This window comes from Dipodomys spectabilis, unplaced genomic scaffold, assembly GCF_019054845.1.
Source record: "Dipodomys spectabilis isolate Male_0828 unplaced genomic scaffold, ASM1905484v1 ptg000147l, whole genome shotgun sequence".
Taxonomy (NCBI): Eukaryota; Metazoa; Chordata; class Mammalia; order Rodentia; family Heteromyidae; genus Dipodomys; species Dipodomys spectabilis.
This window is the reverse complement of record NW_024870824.1, coordinates 7,850,756-7,873,659: the sequence shown is the minus strand read 5'-3', so window position 1 is coordinate 7,873,659 and position 22,904 is coordinate 7,850,756. Positions and strand designations below refer to the sequence as shown.

General features: G+C 40.2%; 2 protein-coding genes across 3 annotated transcripts in view; both read right to left on the bottom strand.

Moving 5' to 3' along the window:
• LOC122118215 (protocadherin alpha-C2) overlaps window positions 1-22,904 on the bottom strand; it is a 153,777-nt gene that overhangs the window by 96,867 nt on the left and 34,006 nt on the right. The gene's annotated exons all lie outside the window — the stretch shown is intronic.
• Window positions 16-21,970, bottom strand: LOC122118013 (protocadherin alpha-13-like). Its single transcript, XM_042691867.1, has 4 exons — window positions 19,556-21,970; window positions 16,726-16,750; window positions 465-841; window positions 16-351 (listed from the first exon to the last, which is right to left on the bottom strand). The coding sequence occupies exons 1-4, from the start codon at window positions 21,968-21,970 to the stop codon at window positions 16-18; spliced, it is 3,153 nt and encodes a 1,050-aa protein (XP_042547801.1).

Sequence of the window (22,904 nt, the reverse complement as noted above, 5' to 3'; positions counted from 1 at the left end):
GGTGCCCACGCTCCTCTAGAGATGAACCTGGGACCATGCTCCGGGCTCCCGGAGAGCACACGCCACGGCCGACAGCAGGCTCCGAGGAGGGCTAGAAAGGCAGCGGCCGCCGACGATCCGCCTCCGGAATCTCGGGGAATCACCTCGGGCTGGCCAGCCGGCTGCAAGCTTGGTTTGCTGGACTGAAGGCTGGGCCGCCGTCTGGGAACTTAGAGAGCGCCCGGCGCGGAGGAGCGCAGTGCCGCCTAGGGGCGCAGAGCGGAGGTGCACCGCCGGGGCAGGGAACCAGGTCTCCTCGGGCCGCTCCTTGGCATCTCCGCCCGCGGCCCTGGCCACCAGCGCCAGACGGGACTAGGAGAAACTAACTCGTTTGATCTTTTTCTAGGCCAACGCCCTCAGAATGGCCGGGGTCTTAACTTCCACAGCCTGTCTCTGAAGATTGCTGGGCTCCTCCTGCCAACTACTGGGAAGCAGAACGTGGAGCCCGGAATGCACGGACCCATAGATTCTCCCCACCCATCGTGGCCAGCGTAGCGGGTGAAACTCCGCGGAGGAGCGCGGGGCGGAGGCGAGAGGCGGGACCGTGAGCACGATCGACCACGCCCTCTGGGCTTAAGGAAACAGGAGCCCCAGAGAACCGAGGGCTGCGGTGCATTCCCCCGCTGGATCCCTAGCCTCTCCGCCGTGGGTTGGGGCATTTCGGAAACACTTTTTTTAAATGAGGAGCCGCGGAGATTCAAATGAGACGACAGGGGGGGGAAGCTCGGGCAATCGTATCCGCTTTCAAATGTACTGGGGTCTGGGGCTTTCTGATGCAGCAGAACCCGCGAGCTCAGCTTTTCTGCGGAACAGACAGGAGCTGAGTGAAAGAGGACATGAAGGGGTCAATACTAAGACTCAAACAAACTAGCCCCAACGATGACACGTCCTCAGGGGACTGAAAATGCGGAGGGAAAATACTGAAATACTCAGAGTGAAACTACTCTTTAAATATTCAGAAAACAGAATAGGGCCTACTTTTCCCAACTCCATTTTTAATCCAGTCTTGGACATGGACACCAAAATAGTAATCAGTTCTTTAAGGAACATCTCTAAACCACAACAAATACCACCAAGTTCCAGCCTATAACCCAGTCGCTTTCTCTGAGAGAGAAGTGAGTTAAAGCTGATCTACACTTTTGTTAAACACTGCATTTCTCACTCAAATCTTTTTTCACATTTGTGTAATGTTCAAGGCTCCAAGAACCAAAACATGAAAGACAATAGCTAAACACAGATCAAGGAATCAAAACCCCAGAATATTACATTTTGATTAGAAGATTGACTAAAAGTATTAATTATTGTTGAAACTGGTTGAGGGTGCATGTAGGTTAATTATACAGTTCTCTGGACTTTTGTGTACATTTAAATATTTGTGTAATGCAGTCACATGCAATGTACATTATGTCAAAAATGAACTATACAACGTGAGGGTAGGGACGGGAGGTGGAAAATGGGGAAGAACAAAGGAAGGGGTAACATTGAGGAAGAACCACTGTACTCGTTAACTGGGCGCAGGTGGCTCATGCCTGTAATCCTAGCTACTCAGGAAGCTGAGACGTGAGGATCACAGTTCAAAACCAGCCCAAGCAGGAAAGTCTGTGAGAATCTTATCTCCAATAAACCTCCAGAAAACCAGAAGTGGAGCTGTGGCTCAAGTGGTAGAGTGGTCACCTTGAGCTGAAGAGCTGAGGTACAATGCCCAGGCCCAGAGTTCAAGCCCCATGACCGACAAAAGAAGAAGGAGGAGGAGGAGGAGAAGAGGAAGAGGAAGAGGAGGAGGAGGAGGAAGAGGAAGAAGAAGAAGCCTTGTACTCATAACCTGACTTAAGGAATTGTAACCCTTTCGTACAACCATTTAGTATGGGGAAGGGGGAAGATCCAAGTATCCAACATTTTTTTAATTATATTTTTATTATCTTTAAGTAGTTGTAATTGAGGTTTACTCAACATTCTATTCTAAAGTCAAAAGTGAAAATGATAACCCCAGGGTTCCACCAAGTGTACTCCCTCTTCCCCAACATCACAAAGCCAACCCCTATCCCTTCCAGAAAACTAGAAGAAACAAGAGGCAACATAAGGTGATATAACCAGCAAATGCCTTCTGACTTATGAATTAAGGAATCAGATAAAAATTAAAGCAAGAAATGGGCCAGCCGTTTAAGCAGAGTCATTAAAAGACCTTGTTGGGATGCTAAACAGCCCACAAACATTGAACTTATTTTCATCAGAGTTCAAAACAAAAACATATTATCTGCTTTAGTGCCACAAAATAGCATTTGAACTTCCTCGTCTTAATTTAATACTGCCAGTCCAGCTAAGTGCTTTGAGATGAAAGAGCATACTTTCCGGTTTTTAATTCGCAGTTGAGGAACTATATCTAGAAAAGTGTGCCTAACTTTTGGAAGGCCCCTTAAGGTTAGGTCTGCAGTCAAGCTTTTAGTTTTACCAGGGTTAGAAACTCTGAGCTGCTGAGTCTATGTGGGCATAGATTATGGTGTGAGAAAAAGATTCTCATCCAGAAAATCAGCATGCAAATATTCATCAAAACTCCTTCACATACTTACCAGGTGTCACTTTCCTTTTTTGTGCTTCTCCATTTAAACTGTCACTGGTGTCTACTTCAAAGGATTACATATGTGTCGAGAATAAGTACAGAACACCTACTTAGCAATATCTGTCTTGTCATGAGCATTCCTAACTCTAGAGATAACACTGAATTCTTGTTAAATAAGCTGGACTTTGTCAGAAAGCAACATTTAAGAGAAAAGGCATCTGTTAGCATTATCCCCATCTCCAGTCCTCAGCTCCACCCAGATCTGAGCTCCTCCCTGCCCTAGAGTTCCCAGCAGATAGCCGGCCACTCCCTCTCTGCCCAGACCTACCTGCCCATACCACTTGCCCCAGACCTACCTGCCACCTGGATAGGGGTGGATGCTATATGCTCACTCTCCCAGGGGAGATATGCCCCTCCAATAAACCTTATAATAATCTTTCTCCTGTGCCTGCCTCCCTCTGTGTGGTCCACTGAGATGGTCATGATGGATCCCAACAGTATCCCAAAGATAAAGGCTAAAGATTTTTGCCTTTTGGATAAGATAACTAAATAAACATTAAAATCTTAAGTTAATACAACTTCTCTTCAGTAAACCTTTCATTGCTAATATTTCATTTTGCCATTTTATGGAATTTCCTCTAGTTTCTCCTAATACAAATATTTCCAAGATTTCATTTAAAGGTAATATGCTTTAAATTAAAAACATAATCTTAATTTTTGTGTGGTCTCTGTTGTTCAGACTACCATTATAAGGCTCTACCATTAAAGTTGCCCTTAAGTTGTAATCCAAGAATTTCTAGTTACATTGGATCAGCTCATAATAGAGATCTCCGAACTAAAGAAGAAAGAGTAAATCCGATACCTACCAAAGAGCTTGTAAGCAAAAGGAAACCATACTTCCAACAAGTTTCCTTTGTGCTTAAGATTATTCCCTAGGACTGGCTGGGAAAGCAGCTCAGTGGTAGAGTGCTTTCCTCCTCATGCATGAGGCTCTGGGTTCGATTCCTCAGCATCACATAAACAGAAAAAGCCAGAAGTGGTGCTGTGGCTCAAGTGGTAGAGCACCAGCCTTGAGCTGAAGAGCTGATGGACAGCACCCAGGCCCAGAGTTCAGGCCCCATGACTCATAAAAAAATAAAAATAAAGATTATTCCCTAGGAATATTTTAGGTACTATGGGAATTAAATCAGCAGAATGTCACCATCACATTAAGCTAATCTTACTCCTGCAAAATAGCTTTAAGTGTCCAAAGTGAACTTAATAGAATAGGAAATCACTGAGAGTATATCATTTGATTATGTTTATCCAGTTTCTAGCTAAGTTCGAGGCATATAAAGTAAATACCTAAAGTACTCTTGGCACACAGCATTATCTTCTATTTATTTGTTTGTTTATTTGTTTATTTATTTATTTTGGGTATGGTCATGGGGCCTGAACTCTGGGCCTGGGCGCTGTCCCTCAGCTCTTCAGCTCAAGGCTAGCACTCTACCACTTGAGCCACAGCACCACTTCCGGCTTTTTTCTTTTTGCTTATGTGGTGCTGAGGAATCGAACCCAGGGCCTCATGCATGCAAGGCAAGCACTCTACCACTGAGCCACCTTCCCAACCCCTTATCTTCTATTTATTACTGTTGCTTTTGTGTTGTTGTTGTTGCTGTTGTTGTTATATGTCCTGTAGGACCCTTGCCAGTAAAATTACTATAGTATTTCTCGTATATATTTTAAGGAGCTAGTTTTCTCCATGATAGCTTCTCAATTTCCTGGGCCTTTCTTTATGAATCTACACTACAGTTATCTTTCTGCTGTATTTATTTACTATTTTTTATAATTATATACCAATTTATTAAAAATACTATTCTATAAAAATCATTTCCTATTTCATATTCAAAATGTGGCTAAAGCACTTAAAGTTTTACTGCAGACTGGTTATTGAGCTACAAGAAGTGGAGATCTAGCCAAATTGCAATTTGACAGAATAAGCAATTCCCACTGTCCACCTGCTGCCCTTGACTTGAATCTGCTAAAGACACATTAGATCTACATTATTAGATGTTTAAATCTGAAGTTGATCTGTATCTCCAAGTCTTTTCTTCAGTGGTGCCTTTGGATTGTTTATCCTTTTTCTATATGTCAGAGCTACTTGAGGACAATTATGAGGAATATGGTCAATCTCTTTTTTTCTGCATTTCACAGCTACACTTTTCTATTTGTTAAATTATTTGTTATTTCCCATTTATTTTTGTCAACCTTCTCAAATGAGATTTTTGTCTTGGTTTCATTTTGTTTGGTTTTTTTTTTATTGCAGTGCTGGGTCTAGAAACCAGGGCCTGTTGCATACTACACAAGCACTCTACCACTGACACACACACACACTTGCCCCAAGCACTCCTGTACTTGACTATATACTAAACAGAGCCTGTTCAATGTTACTTTATTTCTGTGACTATTTTGCATTTCTCTTCTGTTTCATGAGTTGTGCCAGCTTGCTTTTTGTGTTCTATATTGATCTTTTAATTTTACTCTTGAAACTCACAAACTATTTTCAGTTCCCTTCACTACCTAAGGCAATTTACAAGTTTTGTGAACAGCGTGGGAGAAAATATATGTGAACCTTATACTTTATAAGATATGTTATTGCCGGGCGCTGGTGGCTCACGCCTGTAATTCTAGCTACTCAGGAGGCTGAGATCTGAGGATCGCGGTTCAAAGCCAGCCCGGGGAAGAGAGACTGTGAGACTCTTATCTCCAATAAACCACCAGAAAACCGGAAGTGGCGCTGTAGCTCAAGTGGTAGAGCGCTTGCCTTGAGCTGAAGAGCTGAGGGACAGCGCCCAGGCCCAGAGTTCAAGCCCCACGACCGACAAAAAAAAAAAAAAAATATATGTTATTATCCAAGATATGTAAGGACTCAAACAATGCAATAGTTTTTTAAAAAATTATCCAATCACATAATTATATTGAGAAACAAAAATCTTTCCCCTAAGAATAGTAACAAACAAGGTTGACCTCTGTTCAACATTGTTCTGGAAGTGCTAGCTCAGAAAAAGGAAAAAAAGATATAGAGACTGTACATGGATATTTATAGGTTTGTTCTTAATCAACAAAAACTGGAAACAACCAAAATATTTATTGCTGTGTGAATAAGCAACTATACAATGGAATATTATTCATCGGTAAAAAAGAAATAAACTGTCAAGACACAAAATAAGGGAAAGAAGGTAGTCTGGAAACACACTCTAAGATTCCAAATTACAGGAAATGCAAAATTAGTTTTTGCCAATTGTTCAAGGTGGGATGACATAGGGAGATTTAGTAGGTGAAGCACAAGTTGAAAGTATTCTGTATGATACTGTTATCATGAGCACAACATATTGGGAATATTTCAAACTGTTAGTATTTTATAGCACAAAAATAAACCTTAATGTTACTATCTTGGGAAGAAATGCAACATGTGGTAAAAGAATACAAATACATTTATATACAAATGTAAGAAATAACCTCACTGAAGGAGATGGAGTAATAAAGTATCCACCCAAGCATCTCTGGAAATAGATGGAACTTGTAAAACTAAAGACAAAAAACTATGTAAGTGTTGTACTCCAGTTAATAAAATAATTGCCCACAGAGGTATGGGTTAACAATTCTGAAACCACTAAACATATATGCTGATATTGAACAATTAAGCAAAAGGATGATGACTTGTGGGGCCAGTTTTCTGTGTTGAAGTATGAAGCTACAGATAAGCATGTGAAAGGGTAGAATGATCTATGTGATACTGGAGATATCACTAAAACTTACATTTTGCTTAAGATAGATAAAGATAGTTGTAAGAAGAAATACTATCTATTTCCTTAGTGTGCCAGCAGAGGGCCCAAAAAATATTTCATGAACAACTGGAGCACCTAATAAAACTTGATTTTTTTTTCTTCTGAACCATTTTAAAGTAAGTTGCAAATATGATGTGCCTTTATTTCTAAACGCAAGTAGTGTATGTTTTCTTACATTCCACAATATGATTAGCTAAATCAGGAAATGAACATAGATATAACACAACTAGCTAAAGACAGACTTGATTCCTATTTTGTGAACTGTCAAACAGTGTCATCTATAGCAAAAGAAAAAAACAGTACTGGAGTCTAGAATCCATTCCAGAGTCACACACCACATTTAGTTGTGATAAATAAATTGCTTTAAGCTAGAATACTTCCTCATTCTATCACAGGCTTGGCATTCCAAATACTACTGGTGGTTTATCTTGAAGAGTGTCTTGTTTGCTATAATTGGATTAAGGACCGATCTTGATTTCTAATCCAATTCAATAAAAGAAACCTGGGGTCCTTGTAGGAATAGCTAATTCTAGAACTGGACCAGGAAGTATATAAGGTGAGTGAAGAGTACTTGTAGTGCCATTAAGAAAGTGCTGAGAGGGGAAAAAAATGGGTGTGTAGAAGGTGTAAATGGTGAAATAAATGAGGTAGTATTAGATCACAGCCCAAAGTATAAAGCAAATATCCACAAACCTTTTTTTATTTTTAGGAAGGAAGGAGTAAAGACAGAAGTACACAAAAAAAATAATTTTTTTCAGAAGTGAAAGCTAAACCAGAGTAAACATAACAGCAAATAAAGACTATAGATAATGCCATCAGAGAATACAAGATGGAAATAAGAAAATAATAAATAAAAAAGGAAGAAATAAAATTATCCCTATTTGTAGATGACATGATCCGCTATCTAAAAGAACCTACAGATTCCACCCCAAAACTCCAAGAGCTGACAAATAACTTTGACATAGTAACAGTATTTAAAATAAATCCACAAAAATTCAGTAGCTTTTCTGTATGCCAGCAATGAGAAGATCAAGAGTGAAATCAAGAAAGCAACCCTATTTGCAAACAGTCTGGAAAAAATTAAAATACCTAGAAATCAACCTGACCATGGAAATGAAGGACCTCTACAATAAAAACTATAACATTTTGAAGAAAGAAATTGAAGAAGGGCTGGGAAGGTGGCTCACTGGTAGAGTGCTTGCCTTGCATTCATGAAACCCTGGGTTCAATTCCTCAGCACCACATAAGCAGATAAAAAGCCAGAAGTGGTGCTATGGCTCAAGTGGTAGAGCACTAGTCTTGAGCTGAATAGCTGAGGGACAGCGCCAGAGCCCAGAGTTCAGGCCTCATGACTGACAAAAAAAAAAAAAAATGAAGACATTAAGACTTTAGATACTAAATCCTCACAAATTCAATGCCCCAATTAATAAATGGCCAAATAAGCCAAATAGAGACTTCTCAGAAGAAAAAGATACATAAAGAAATATTCCACATCTCTGGCCATAAAGGAAATACAAATCAAAATAACACTGAGATTACATCTCACTCCAGTTAGAATGGTCATCATCTAGAATATAAATACCAACAGATGCTGCCATGAATGTAGGTAGAGGTAAAGAAACCTTAGTATACTATTGGTGGGGATGTAAACTTGTTCAATTACTCTGGAAAGCAGTTGGAGATTCCTCAAAAAATTAATCACAGAGACAAGCCCCAGTGGCTCACACCTGCAATCCTAGCTACTGGGGAGGCTGAGATCTGAGGACTGCAGTTCAAAGCCAGCCAGGGCATGAAACTCCATGAGACTCGTTTTTTTTTTTGTTTTGTTTTGTTTTTTTTGGCCAGTCATGGGGCCTGAACTCTGGGCCTGGGCACTGTACCTCAGCTCTTCAGCTCAAGGCTAGTGCCACTTCCAGCTTTTTTTCTGCTTATGTGGTGCTGAGGAATCAAACACAGGGCCTCATGCATGCAAAGCAAGCACTCTACCAATGAGCCACCTTCCCAGCCCTCCATGAGACTCTTATCTTCAATAAATTACTCAAAAAAAGCCAGAAGTGGCACTGTGGCTCATGTGGTATGGCACTCATCTTGAGCAAAGAAGTTCAGGGACAGCACCCCAGTCCAGAATTCTAGCCCCAGGACTGGCCAAAAAAATGCACTCTTGTGCATTTACCCAGGCAATTACAAATTAGGATACAGAGAAGTCACTTGACCAACCATGTTCATTACTTCACTATTTACTATAACCAACGTTATGGAAATGGTACAGATTCCCCTCAATGGATGAATGGATCAAGAAAATGTGGTATATATACACAAAGGAATTTTATTCATCCATTAGGAAGAATGATATTACATCATTTACAAAGAAAATTTATGTTAAGTAAGTCAAGCCCAGGGAAACAAAGGATACATTTTCTCTCCTATATGGAAGAATTCTAAAGAAACAAGTCATCTCATATGGATTCATATACAATCATACACAAAAACATTGACCAAAGTATGGTATATGCAGGGGAGACTATGAGTGGTGTAATTCCTTAGAAAAACTAATAGTTGGGCTGAGAAGGTGGCTCAGTGGTAGAGCGCTTGCCTTGCACGCATGAGGCCCTGGGTTCGATTCCCCAGCACCACATAAGCAAAAAAGAAAAAAGCCGGAAGTGGCGTTGTGGCTTAAGTGGTAGAGTGCTAGCCTTGAGCTGAAGAGCTGAGGGACAGCACCCAGGCCCAGAGTTCAGGCCCCACAACCGGACCCCAAAAATTTTTTTAAAAATTAAAAAAATAAAAACTAATAGTCAATGAATACCAGAAAACTGATAGTTGAAGAGTGTGGGGGATGAGGTTACAGGGAGAGAGTAAACAAATGAAGACACAAAAGGAAAGAGGATGGTTAGGTGAAGTGAACCCCAAGATAAGGATTCAAATGTTTTTTTTTTCTTTCTTGTGATTGTTTCTAACATATTTATAAGATGATTTCTTTGTTGCTTTGTTTGTCCCTCTCCCATGGCATAACCCAAGCTTTCACTATATTTGATGTTGGTATAATTTGTGGAGGGGAAGGGCAAAAACAAATCATTTAAATAGGGATACAGGTGGACCCATTGCAACAATGAGATGTACAAGTCATTATGTCGAAAAAAGAAGGGGGGATGGGAAGAGATGGGAAGGGAAAACAAAGGAGGAGGCAACAATGCTTGATAAGAAATGTACTCATTATCTTGTCCATGTAATTGTAACCCCTCTGGTACAGTATTTTCACAATAAAATTTTTTTTAAAAAGGAAAGATGATGTAGTCATAATATTCAATGCATATCCTATGAAACTACAAAAATTGAGACAAGGAGTTGGGTTGGGAGGGATGGGAAAGAATAATGAAAGAAGAGATATTGCGGGGAATTTGGCTTAGTGGAAGAATGCTTGCTTAGCATGCATGAGGCCCTGGGTTCAATTCCTCAGTACCACATAAGCAAAAAAATAGTAATAAAATTTTGCTGGGTGCCAGTGGCTCACGCCTCTAATCCTAGCTACACAGGAGGCTGAGATCTAAGGATAACGGTTCAAAGCCAGCCCAGGCAAGAAAGTCTGTGAAACTCTTATCTCCAATAAAACCACTAGAAAGCCGGAAGTGGCGCTGTGGCTCAAGCAGTAGAGCACTCGCCTTAAGCTGAAGAGCTGAGGGACAGCGCCCAAGCCCAGAGTTAAAGCCCCAGGACGGACAAAAAAAAAAAAAAAGTGATATTGATCAAGCTGTATTGTACTTACAAACTGATTTGTTGAATGGTAACCCCTTTATACAACTATTTAAAGATAATAAAAATATAATTAAAAACAAACAGAGCATGTCAGGGGCTTATACCTGTAATCCTAGCTACTCAGAAAACTGAGATCAGAAGATCCAGGTTTAAAGCTAGGCCAGGAAGGAAAATCCATGAGATTTTTATCTCTAATTGACCAGTAAAAAAATCTCAAAGTGGAGATGTGATTCAAGTGGTAGAGCTCCATCCTTTAGCAAAAAAAGCTAAGGGGCAGTATTTAAACTACAAATTAGGCCTCAGTTACTGGCATACACACAAACATATACAAGATTGAAGTACCATTTAAAACTACTAACTATGGTAGTTGGGCAGAGTATACCTAACACATATAATTGGAGTCCCTAGAGAAGAAAACTAAACTAAGAGAAAAAATACTAAAGTCTATCATCTTTTTTTTTTCTTTTCTTCTTTGGCAGTCATGGGGCCTGAACTCTGGGCCTGAGTGCTGTCCCTCAGCTCTTCAACTCAAGGCCTGTGCTCTACCATTTGCGCCACAGTGCCACTTCTGGCTTTTTCTGCTTATGTGGTGTTGAGGAAGCGAACCCAGGGCCTCATGCATGCAAGGCAAGCACTCCACCACTGAGCCACCTTCCCAGTCTATCATCTTTTTTTTTTGGAGGGGGGGTCTGGTCGTGGGGCCTGAACTCTGGACCTGGGTTCTGTCCCTCAGCTCTTCAGCTCAAGGATAGCGCTCTACCACTTCAGCCACAGCTCCACACTTCCTGCTTTTTTCTTTTTGCTTATGTGGTGCAGAGGAATCAAACCCAGGGCCTCATGAATGCAAGGCAAGTGCTCTACCACTGAGCCACCTTCCCACCCCCTCTATCATCTTTTTTAAAAATTCCATAATAATAATTTATTTATTTATTGTCAGTTGTGGGGCTTGAACTCTGGGCCTGGGTGTTGTCCTTCAGCTCTTAAGCACAAGGCAAGAGCTCTACCACTTGAGCCACAGCACTATTTCCAGTTTTCTGGTGGCTTATTAGAGATAAGAGTCTCATGGACTGTTCCTGCCCAGGCTGGCTTTGAACCACGATCCTCAGATCTCAGTCTCCTGAGTAGCTAGGATTACAAGCATGAGCCACCAGTGCCCAGCTCAGAATAATAAGTTTTAAAACTATGGATTGTTAACATGTATGCTATGCCAAGAATACTGACAGAAAAGCTCATGCTAAATATATTTTCATACACCTACATATTAAAGAAAGTAAAAAATAAGACAAATTCTTTGAGCATTTAGGCAAAAAACTCTAATAAATACAACTTATAAATAACATAAAACTATTGTTATTAGATATTTTGAAATCAATATTTGATTTAGGAAAGTACTAGCATAGAAAAGCATACTCAATACTGTGGAAAATCGAGTACAGGCATAATTATGTACAGTTGGCCCACCTTGTTTGCCCATTTGTACATGCATTTTTGACAAAATATGATCCAATAATAGTAAGTAAAAAAATTCAAATAAATTTGAAAAACAAAATTTTTTAGTTCTCCCATATAGCTCAGTATGTGCAAGTTCCACATCATCATCACTTGTGTTCAAATCATTGGTAATATTTTGAGTGTCTTCCTGTCCTTAATTTTGTGAAAAATATGTTTTGCAAAAAGAAAATACCACCACAGAAGCAAGTAATCTTATGGTAAGTCTCCCAAGGAAAAAAAAGGGTACATAGTGGGTTTAATTTAAGTGATAAAGCAAAAATTTGAGATTTGTTGAAGGATGGAATGTCTTTACCAGAAATTGAGTGGCATTGTGGAAAAATGAATCAAGCATCTGCAGTATTCGAGTTGGACAGAACATTAAATAGGATCTAGTTTTAGTGAGCAGAGTTAATGAGTACAACAGTATTTTGTGCAGTAATGTAGTCTATTCCATAGAGTTTCAGGTTATGGATGCTTAGACCTATCATATATATGATAAAAGTAAGGTTGAATAATCTTAGAATCTGAATAATCTTAGAATACTGGACTCTAAACATCCTAAGCATTCAATGATTTTTTTTTCCTCAACAGTAGTCTCCTTAGAACCATGCACATATGAATAGCAAGAATTTACAGTACAGACCTATCAGATTGAAAAGCTTGTTTTCCAAAGATATTCAAGAACTCAGTAAGTGTGTGCTTCAAATATTTTCCATAAATTATAGTTTTAGAAAGTATGTCAGCCAGGCACTCATAGATTATGGATTGAAAACTATAATCCTAGCTACTCAGGAGGCTGAGATCTGAGGATCATAGTTCCAAGCCAGCCTAGGCAGAAAAGTCCATGAGACACTTACCTCCAATTAACAAGCAAAAGGCTAGAAGTGGAGGAGTAGCTTAAGTATTAGAGCACCAACCATGAGCAAACAAGCTAAGCAAGGGTGAAAAGCCCTGAGTTCAAGCCCCAGTAGTGGCACATACACTAAAAAAAGAAGAAAATATTTCAATTAAACAATAAACAAAAGCAAAAATATCATAAGATGGTGAAAAATTGAATCATTGGTGAGCAAAGAACATAAAATATATGTGAGAAGATAGATTTGTGGATGAATAGACAATGGATGGATAGGTAGATACATGCATACATGCATACATACTGAAATATAATTGTTATGAAATCATGATTGTTATGAGTTCCTCTTCAAGGAAAAAGAACACATAACAACAAAAGTTCTTTTTAAAAGATAGTACACAAGCAGCTCAACAGACCTAAAGTTGTAAATTAAAAAAGAAATGGATACGTAATATCTCATTCAACTGCTTGAGGAAGAGAAGAGAAGAAAATGAATATAAACTATTTTCAATGCTGAGCCTATTGAGGAGCAGTGCCGTGAATCATCTCAGTTAGGAAAGTGGGAGGTGTCACATTTATTAGTAACAATAGAAACATTGATGAATTAGGAGCCTTGAGAAGCCTTCTCAACTTCCATATGTGAAAAAGTATATTAATAAAATTTATTATTGAAATAAGGCAATTACTTTGAGAAACTCAAGTATTTGGGTGTTTTCTGTTAAATTATAGGAATATTAACTTCATACTCCTGAATAATAAACTTCAATATCTAAAATAACATGCTCACATTCAGAAATTAATTCCATTTTAATTAATCATCATTTATACTCTAAAAAGTTATGGAGTACTATGAACCAATATATTCATATATTAGAATTACCACATTTAGATTATTTTTTTTTTTTTTGGTCAGTCGTGGGGCTTGAACTCTGGGCCTGGGCGCTGTCCCTCAGCTCTTCAGCTCAAGGTGAGCGCTCTACCACTTGAGCTACAGCGCCACTTCCGGTTTTCTGGTGGTTTATTGGAGATAGGAGTCTCAGGGTCTCTCCTGCCCGGGCTGGCTTTGAACCGCGATCCTCAGATCTCAGCCTCCTGAGTAGCTAGGATTACAGGCATGAGCCACCAGCGCCCGGCATTTAGATTATTTTTAAAAACCTTATGTTTACCACATTTGAATAGAGTACTATTTGGACCTAAATAAAAGAAGACAGTACTATGTTCATGAATTAGAAGATACCTGTTTTAAAAATGTTAGTTCCCCCAAAATATAATACTCAGTATGAAACTTTAAAACTAAGTGTAGAATTCAAATGAAATGATAAAGAATTGCCAACCTAGGCTAGGTGGATGATGTGATGCATTGACCTACATGTACATTGGGTAAATATTCAGTCACACTAGTTAACATAACTTTTGTCTCACCAACTTACCACTTCTTTTTTTTTTGTCAGTTGTGGGGCCTGAACTCTGGGCCTGGGTACTGTCCCTCAGCTCTTCAGCTCAAGGCTAGAGCTCTACCACTTGAGCTACAGGGCCACTTCCAGCTTTTTCTGCTTATGTGGTGCTGAGGAATCAAACTCAGGGCCTCATGCATGCAAGGCAAGCATTCTACCAGTGAGCCACCTTCCCAGCCCCCAACACTTCTTATAAAAACATTAAATATGGGCTGGGAAGGTGGCTCACTGGTAGAGTGCTTGCCTTGCATGCATGAGGCCCTGGGTTCGATTCCTCAGCACCACATAAGGAGAAAAAGCCTGAAGTGGTACTGTGGCTCAAGCTGTAGAGCACTAGCCCTAAGCTGAAGAGCTGAGGGACAGTGCCCAGGCCCAGAGTTCAGGCCCCATGACTGACAAAAAAAAAAAAAGTAGAACATTAAATATTTATTCTTTCAGGGATTTTGAAACACCCAATACATTATTAACTGTATCCCATAAATACATACAATTAAGCTGGGCTATCATCTTAGCTACTCAGGAGGCTGAGATCTGAGGATCATGGTTCAAAGCCAGGCCCGGCAGGTAAGTCCATTGGAGACTCTTATCTCCAATAAACCACTCAGAAAACCGGACGTGGCACTGTGGCTCAAGTGGTAGAGCACTAGCCTTGAGCTGAAGAGCTGAGGTACAGTGCCCAGGTCCAGAGTTCAAGCCCAATGAGCAAAACAAAACAACAACAACAAAAATACAATTATTTGTCCATTAAAATAAAATAACAAAAAATTTTAATTAAAATAAGAAATAAAAGTAAAAAATAATAAAAGTAAATAAAATTAAATCACTGGTATTTGTACAATGAGATATTAAGTATTAATTTAAACCATAACAATTAAAATTAGATGTCAATTGTACTGACATAAGACAAAAAGGCTAACAAAATAGATCACTCAGAAACTGACCCATACAAATAGAAATATTACACATGTGACATGAGTAACAGCATGAAGCAGTAAAAGAAATACGTTTTTACGTGATATTATGTATATGAAAAATAAGACTGTACATTTCCTGCATGTGTATGTTCTAGAAATGAATTCTAGAAATATTGGAGAACAAAATATAAAAAGCAAAAATTGTTAAGTTCCTAATATATGAAATAGGAGAATATGTTCATCATCTCAGAGAGGGATGCATTTCTTAATCCAGAAACAAAAAAAAAGTACCAATCAGAAATTTTAAATATATAAAGAACAACTGAATCAAGAATTTTGATAATAAAAATAGACCCTTTAAAGCCAAGTGCCAGTGTCTCATGCCTGTAATCCTAGCTACTCAGGATAGTGGTTCTGAGGATAGTGGTTCAAAGCCAGCCCAGGCAGGAAAGTCCCCGAGACTCATCCCCAATAAACCACTAGAAAATCAGAAGTGGTGCTGTGGTTCAAGAGGTAGAAAGCCAGCCTTGAGCTGAAGAGCTCAGGGATAGTGCCCAGGCCCAGAGTCCAAACCCCACCATCATCACCACCAACAACAACAAAAATAGACCATATGTGGGGGGAAAGGCCAGAATATATATACATAAATGTATGTATGGCATAAATGCTTAAATTCTACTAATCAGCAACAAAGAGGTTCAGAATACAAAATAATCAAAAATGTTTGCTTCATAAAGGCATTTAAGTTTACTATCTAATAGTGATTACTATTATAATAGTGAAAAGACACTCAACTTCACTTTTTAAAAAACACTAATTAAACCCCCAAGGAGAGGCAGCTCTTCATCCAGCAAACTTTAACTGTAACAAGTAGTGGAGAAGAATAGAGCAACTAAATTAATTAAAATTAATTAAAATTTAATTTTAATTAAAATTAAAATTTATTAAACAATTTATTTAATTTTTAATTATTTAATTTGTTAATTAAATAAATTGAAAATGATTCAATAAATAATTTATTAAAACATTAAAATAATAACATTTTAATTTTAATTTTTTGGGGGGGGTTCAGTCGTGGGGCCTGAACTCTGGGCCTGGGCACTGTCCCTCAGCTCTTCAGCTCAAGGCTAGAGCTCTACCACTTGAGCCACAGCACCACTTCCGGCTTTTTTCTTTTTGCTTATGTGGTACTGAGGAATCGAACCCAGGGCCTCAGGCATGCAAGGCAAGCACTCTACCACTGAGCCAACTTCCCAGCCCCTAATTAACCAAGATATCAAGAAATGGTTCAAAACAAATTGTTTTCTACTCAATAGTCTATTTTTAAGAAATGGAAACAATAAATTACATATGTAAATAACATGGAAAAATCCTACAAGCACAGTGTTCAGTTCAATAATAAGGAAATGCAAAACTAAACTATTTATTACAAACAAATAATAATAATTGCAGTCATGCAAAAGGTGACCTCTGGGAATCTGACAGGGCTGTGATCACGTAGATATCAAAAAATAATACTGGAGTGCCAGACATGTTCTAGTTCTTTGAAACTATACTATTTTTCATTTATAAATATTTCCTAAACCACAGGTATGTTTGTGTGTATAATTACTTTTTAGTAAGTATGTTACATTTTACAGCCAAAAAATGTTCAAACACAGAAATAACTAGAAAAAGTGTGCATTACTCAAACAAAAACTGTATTTGAACTTACAAATTAGGAAAGAAGAGGTAATAAGTATTCATTTGATCAAACCATCACAACCGGAGAAAAAGGCACAAATAAAATAACAAAAAATATGTAGTACAATGGAAGAAAAAATGCAATGAAGCATACCATCCATAATATAAACTTGAATGATCTAAATTCAGAATTAAAAGAAAGACATTATCATATTGAGTTTAAAAGGGAATATTCATTTCTATGCTTTGTGTGTGTGTGTGTCTGTGTGTGTATGTTTGTGTGTGTTTGTGTGTGTGTGTGTGTGTGCGCGCGTGTGTGTGACTCCCAGGGTGTAAACTCAGGGCCTGGGTGCTTTCCCTGAATTTTTCTACCCAATGCTACTGCTCTATCACTTGAGTCATACCTCCACTTCCACTTTTTTAGTGGTTAATTGGAGATAAGAGTTTCATAGACTTTCCTACCTAGCTGGCTTCAAACCAGGGTCCTCAGATCTCACTCTGCCTCCTGACTAGCCAATATTACAGACAAAAGCCACTTGTGTATCCTTTACTAAGAAGTATAGTTAATGTAATCAATAAAGTTAATGTAACCAATACAGGATTAACAAACAGATATCCACACTTGAGCACAATTTTGTGCTCAAATCTACTGCTATTGTATTGGAATTTAAAGAAACAATACAGATATGATGAATACTGTTTGTCAAACAATAATGTAAGGACTTCTGTGTGCTTTTTCTTGATAAACAAAAAGTAAACTACACAAAATGTATGAAGGAAGATAAGGAATAGATAAGGAATGGGGAAAGCACACACAAATGAGATGAACCCTAAGATTGTCCACATTTCCTCTTTAAGGCAATTTCTAAACACTGCCAAATTGTTTACTGGGGGAAATATTATACCTGGTTGAGAACCACAGCTTTAAAAACACATATCTGGGCATGCACACACACACACACACACACACACAATCTAGCACCTGACATTATAAATTCAAAATATCTGGCACCTGAGAGGCTGGGAAAGTGGTAGAATACTTGCCTACCATTCATGAAGCCCTGGGTTCGATTCCTCAGTACCACACAAGCAGAAAAAGCCAGGACTGGCATTGTGGCTCAAGTGGTAGAGACCTGACCAAAGATCCAGTAATGAAAAGAAGAAATAAATCTTATACAAGAAGAACCAATCAAAAGAAGCATAATGACAAAAATATTCAAATTAATAGAAAAGAGTGTTCAAATATTTATTATAATAATCCTTATATTTGCAAGAATATAGACAGAAGATTAAAATTAAGTGAAGATAAAATAAAATTTGAATACCTGAAAGGAATCTTACACCAATAGGAAACAAAGAAAGAAAGAAATGTACTGGCTAGGATCAACAGATATGTTACTTATAAAGGGAACATCAGTGAGTTTGAAACCTTTAAAATATATAAACAAAGGATATCCAGTGAAGCACAGAAAGAAAAGATACAAAAATGAGCAAAGTTTCAATGACTTGCAGGATAATATCTAACAATCCAACATATGTATAATTGAAATTCCAAAAAGACTAGAAGGAAAAAAAAAAAACGTTGAATAAATATGACTAAAAGTTTTCCCAAATTGAATGTAAATGGTAAATCTAAACATTCAAGAATATCAACAAGCCTAACAGCTAACATTAAAAAAACAAAAACTAGACTAAAGCACATAATCAATTTGCAAAAGTAAGTGACAAAAATCAGTGACAATGTATTTGATTCCAGTGCCCTGAATCTTTTATATACATTTCTCTAGTTTGGGGAAGGGAAAGGAAAAAACAAAATGCTTAAATAGGGATACAGGTTGACCCATTGTAACAATGAGATGTACAAGACACTATGTTGAAACCAAACTTTACAAATTCAGCTAGGATTAGAAACTTAAGTCAACATTACTGACATTAATGTTCTTTTTTGTGCACCAATTCCACATGGCAAAATGATTTCCATAGAAATGAAACACTGCTATTGGGCTGGGAAGGTGGCTCAGTGGTAGAGCGCTTGCCTTGCATGCATGAGGCCCTGGGTTTGATTCCTCAGCACCACATAAGCAAAAAGAAAAAAGCCAGGAGTGGCGCTGGAGCTCAAGTGGGAGAGCACTAGCCTTGAGCTGAAGAGCTGAGGGACAGCGCTCAGGGCCAGAGTTCAGGCCCCACTACTGGACCCCCCCCCCCCCGAAAAAAGAAGAAGAAACACTGCTATTTTAGAGAATATATAAAATGATACAACATATTTTACAAGGAAAACAAAGCAAAAAAGATTCAAAGTGTTTACTCATATATAGGTGAATAATAAATAATAATTGTCTATCAACACTATGGAATACTACATGATACTAAAAGTGTCAGGATATTGTGGAGACATAAAATGCATCATACAGATTAATTTTTCAAAGAAATAATAGCAAAAATCTTTAGGTGTAAGTACATAATTGTCTGATATTTAAGCACAAATAAAATGTGAAAATAAAATCGCAGGGAATGTATAAGACTTCTGAGAGTAAACAATGATGTCTCTTAAAGACAACAAAGATAAATGAACAGAATGTATAAAAACAATGATTTATAAATTAACACATCTATATGTATAGATTTAAATTAAATTTTTAAAACTTCAAATTATTAGTTATGGTTAGCCTCATTAGAACTAGCTTTTGTAAAATGTTTAAGATCTCACACCATAGGATTTTTGTTTTGTAAATACATATAAACATTTTAAATGAGAAGGCCACAAAAAAATAATATTTCTGGTTTTGGACAATGAGGTTGCACTACAGGAAAAAAAAAAAAAGCAAATCCAAATAACTAGAGAGGAAGTAATCAAGTACAAGAGGGATTAAATACTGAAGAAATAATCTCAAAATTGGAGTTAAACATGGCTTAAACGAGTAAGTTTTGCGAGGAAGGCTACATATTAGTATTAAAAAAAACCATTTTTAAATATTCGAACTTACCTCTTTCGGGCGTTCTACCTGCCCCTCCCTCTGACATGGTTCTTCTGCTGAACCCAGAGGAGGAGGAAGACTAGGGCTGAAGGCCATGAGATCCGTATTGGATGGAACCACTGCTGAGCACACCTTCTGCCTCCTCTGCTGGGAGTAAGTCAAACTCCCCACCGCGCTGGAGCACACCAGCACAGGCTTCCCAGGCGCGCACGCGCCCTCGCTCCGCCCCACAGCCGCCCCAGAGCACCGCAGCGCCACGTACAGCACCAGCGTCAGCACCAGCAGGCTGCACACCGCGCAGATGGCGATGATCAGGTACACGTTCACGTCCACCAGCGTCGCCTCCGAAGCCACGGCGCCCTCCGATGCACGCAAAGACAGCTTGGGCGATTGGCCGCTGTCCACCAGAGACACCAGCACCGTGGCGGTGGCCGTCAGCGCCGGCTCGCCATGGTCCTTCACCAGCACCAACAGGCGCTGCCTCGCGGCGTCCGCCTCGTCCAGCGCGCGCGTGGTGCTGATCTCGCCCGTGTACAGCCCCACGCGGAACGGGCTGCGCGCACCGGCCGCCGCCGGCTGCAGCTCGTACGACAGCCACGCGTTGTAGCCAGAGTCCGCGTCCACCGCGCGCACCTTGGTCACCACGTGGCCAGCGCCCACCGAGCGCCACAGCACTTCGCTGCGCGCGCCGCCGCCGCCGCCGCCGCCGCCGCCGCCGGGAGGCCCCAGCAGCGCAGGCGCATTGTCGTTCTCGTCCAGCACGAACACCTGCAGAGTCACGTTGCTGCCCAGGGCGGGCACGCCAGCGTCGCGCGCGCTCACCTGGAACTGCAGCAGCTCCAGCTCCTCGTGGTCCAGCGGCTGCAGCGCGTACACCTTGCCGCTCTCCGCGTGCACCGACACGTAGCTCGACAGCGCGCGCTCGCCCACCCGCCGCTCCACCAGCGAGTACGACACGCGCGCGTTCTCCTGCGCGTCCGCGTCGCGCGCCCACACCGTGAAGATGTGCGAGCCGGGCGCGTTGTTCTCCTTCACGAACACCGTGTACTCGGCCTGTGCGAACACGGGCGCGTTGTCGTTCACGTCGGCCACCTCCACCGACACGCTGGCGGTGGCCCACAGCGGAGGCGAGCCCCCGTCACGCGCGGTCACCACCACCTTATACTCAGAGGTGGTCTCTCGGTCCAGAGCGCTGTCCAGCACCAATGAATAGTAATTTTTGAAAGTGGACACCAGCTTGAAAGGAGTGCGGGGCATTAGGGAACAGGTCACTTGTCCATTGGCACCAGAGTCACGGTCGGACACACTGATCAGAGCAATGACAGCATTAGGCTGAGTGTCTTCTTTGACAGGGAGTGACAGGGAAGTGATAGTTACCTCTGGTGCATTGTCATTTATGTCTAGTACTTCCACCAAAAGAGTACAATGACCTGTCATTGGAATGTTTCCTTTATCAATTGCCTCCACTGGAATTTCATAAAACGTGTTTTCTTCAAAATCCAGTCTGCCTTTTGTCCTAATTTCTCCACTGTAGGGATTTATGTCAAATGCATATAGCACTGCGGGAGATATAGGTCTTCTAAAGGCGTAGAATACATCTCCATTTGTACCATGATCCGGATCTGTGGCATTTAGTTTGAGTATCAATGTCCCATTGAATACATTCTCCAGCACTCTGACTTTATAAATGAGTCGATCAAATTCTGGGGCATTGTCATTCACATCAGCAATGGTGATGAGCAGCTGCACTGTGCCGGTGAGCTCGGGTTTACCTCCATCAGTGGCTCTCAATAATAAACTATGCTCCTCAATTTCCTCTCTGTCCAATGTTCTCTTTAATACTAGTGACAATGAAGACATTTGCTCACGCTTGTTTGGTGTGTCTAAAGCGAAATAATCGTTGGGATCTAGACGGTAAGTCAAGGCCGAGTTTACTCCAATATCTGCATCAGATGCGCCATCTAGTGGAAATCTCGTTTCTGGAGGTCTAGATTCTGCAATGATTATGCTTTTGTTCCTTTCAGGAAATACTGGTGGGTTATCATTAATATCTTTCACCTCCACCTCCACGTGGAACACCTGCAGCGGTCTGTCCACGATCACCTCCAGGTGCAGGCTGCACTCCGCGCTGCGCCCGCACAGCTCCTCCCGGTCGATCCGACCATTCACAAACAAAATGCCATTCTGCAGATTTACCTCCAGAAGGTCCCCGCCGCCCTTGGACGCCACCCGGAACAGGCGCGGCACCAGCTCTGTCAGCTCCAGCCCCAAGTCCTGCGCGATGCGACCCACGAAGGTGCCGTGTTTGGCCTCCTCGGGGACGGAGTAGTGGAGCTGGCCGCTCCCAGATTCCCAGGTAGCAAGGAGCAGAAGCGAGAGCATCAGGCTCCAGGATCCTCGGCTTCTTTGCCAGGAAAACCGCATGATACACTCAAAAGGCTACAGTATATAAAATATTTTACCTGAAAGTGCCTCGCAAGGACCAGTTTTTATGACGTCCTAGTGCAGGAGAATTTGCCACAGATTTTCAAATACCTGGCAAATTTTCTGGAGGAAGAAACGGTAGCTTTCTCTTCAGAAGTGTTTCAGTGAAGAGCGACACCATGTGCATGAGTGTGTAAGTGTAAGGATGAATATCTTCCCATTTCCCAGCGATTTAAGAGCTTTATTTATCTTCTGATTTTTATTGCAAATATGTGGTTGAAGATTCAATGTTTGCCTTTCCAGAAGTAGTCATTCTATTCCACTCTGCCTTGAATGATGTTTTGTGTCTTCCACTTTTTCCACAATATATTTTACATGTGTAAATTAATATGCAAATCTTTAAATGGAGAATATCATACATGTTTTTTGGATCAATCATCTTCTAGTTCTTTTAGGCCCTTAGGCCTTGGTGGTAACGTCCTTTTTTGTGATATTTTTCAAGACCTTACACACACAACAGCCGTTGACTCCAAATGGAAACTTAGCAGTAACATAATGAAACCAATATTGGCAGATGTCGGTAAGTAATATACCTGATTTGGAAGCTAGGGGTGTGGTTCAAATGGTAGAGGGACAGCCAAGCAAGCACAGGCCCTGATTTCAAATCTCAGTTCCAGATAAAAAGTTCAATGAATACATCATTTATACATTCTTCTGAGTGTGAAGTATGAATATACTTTTGCTTGTAGGAAATGTCTACTCAAATGTGAGTGTGGTTTATACATAAGCACACAGTAATCTGTACAACAATGTTCTAAATTTTTCAGTTCTCTTTGTAGAAAATACAGCAAAAACAACCTGTGCATTTAATAATGTTTAAAGCACTTACAGATTAAATTTCTTTTTTTCTCCCCAATCTTATTTCATCATTACT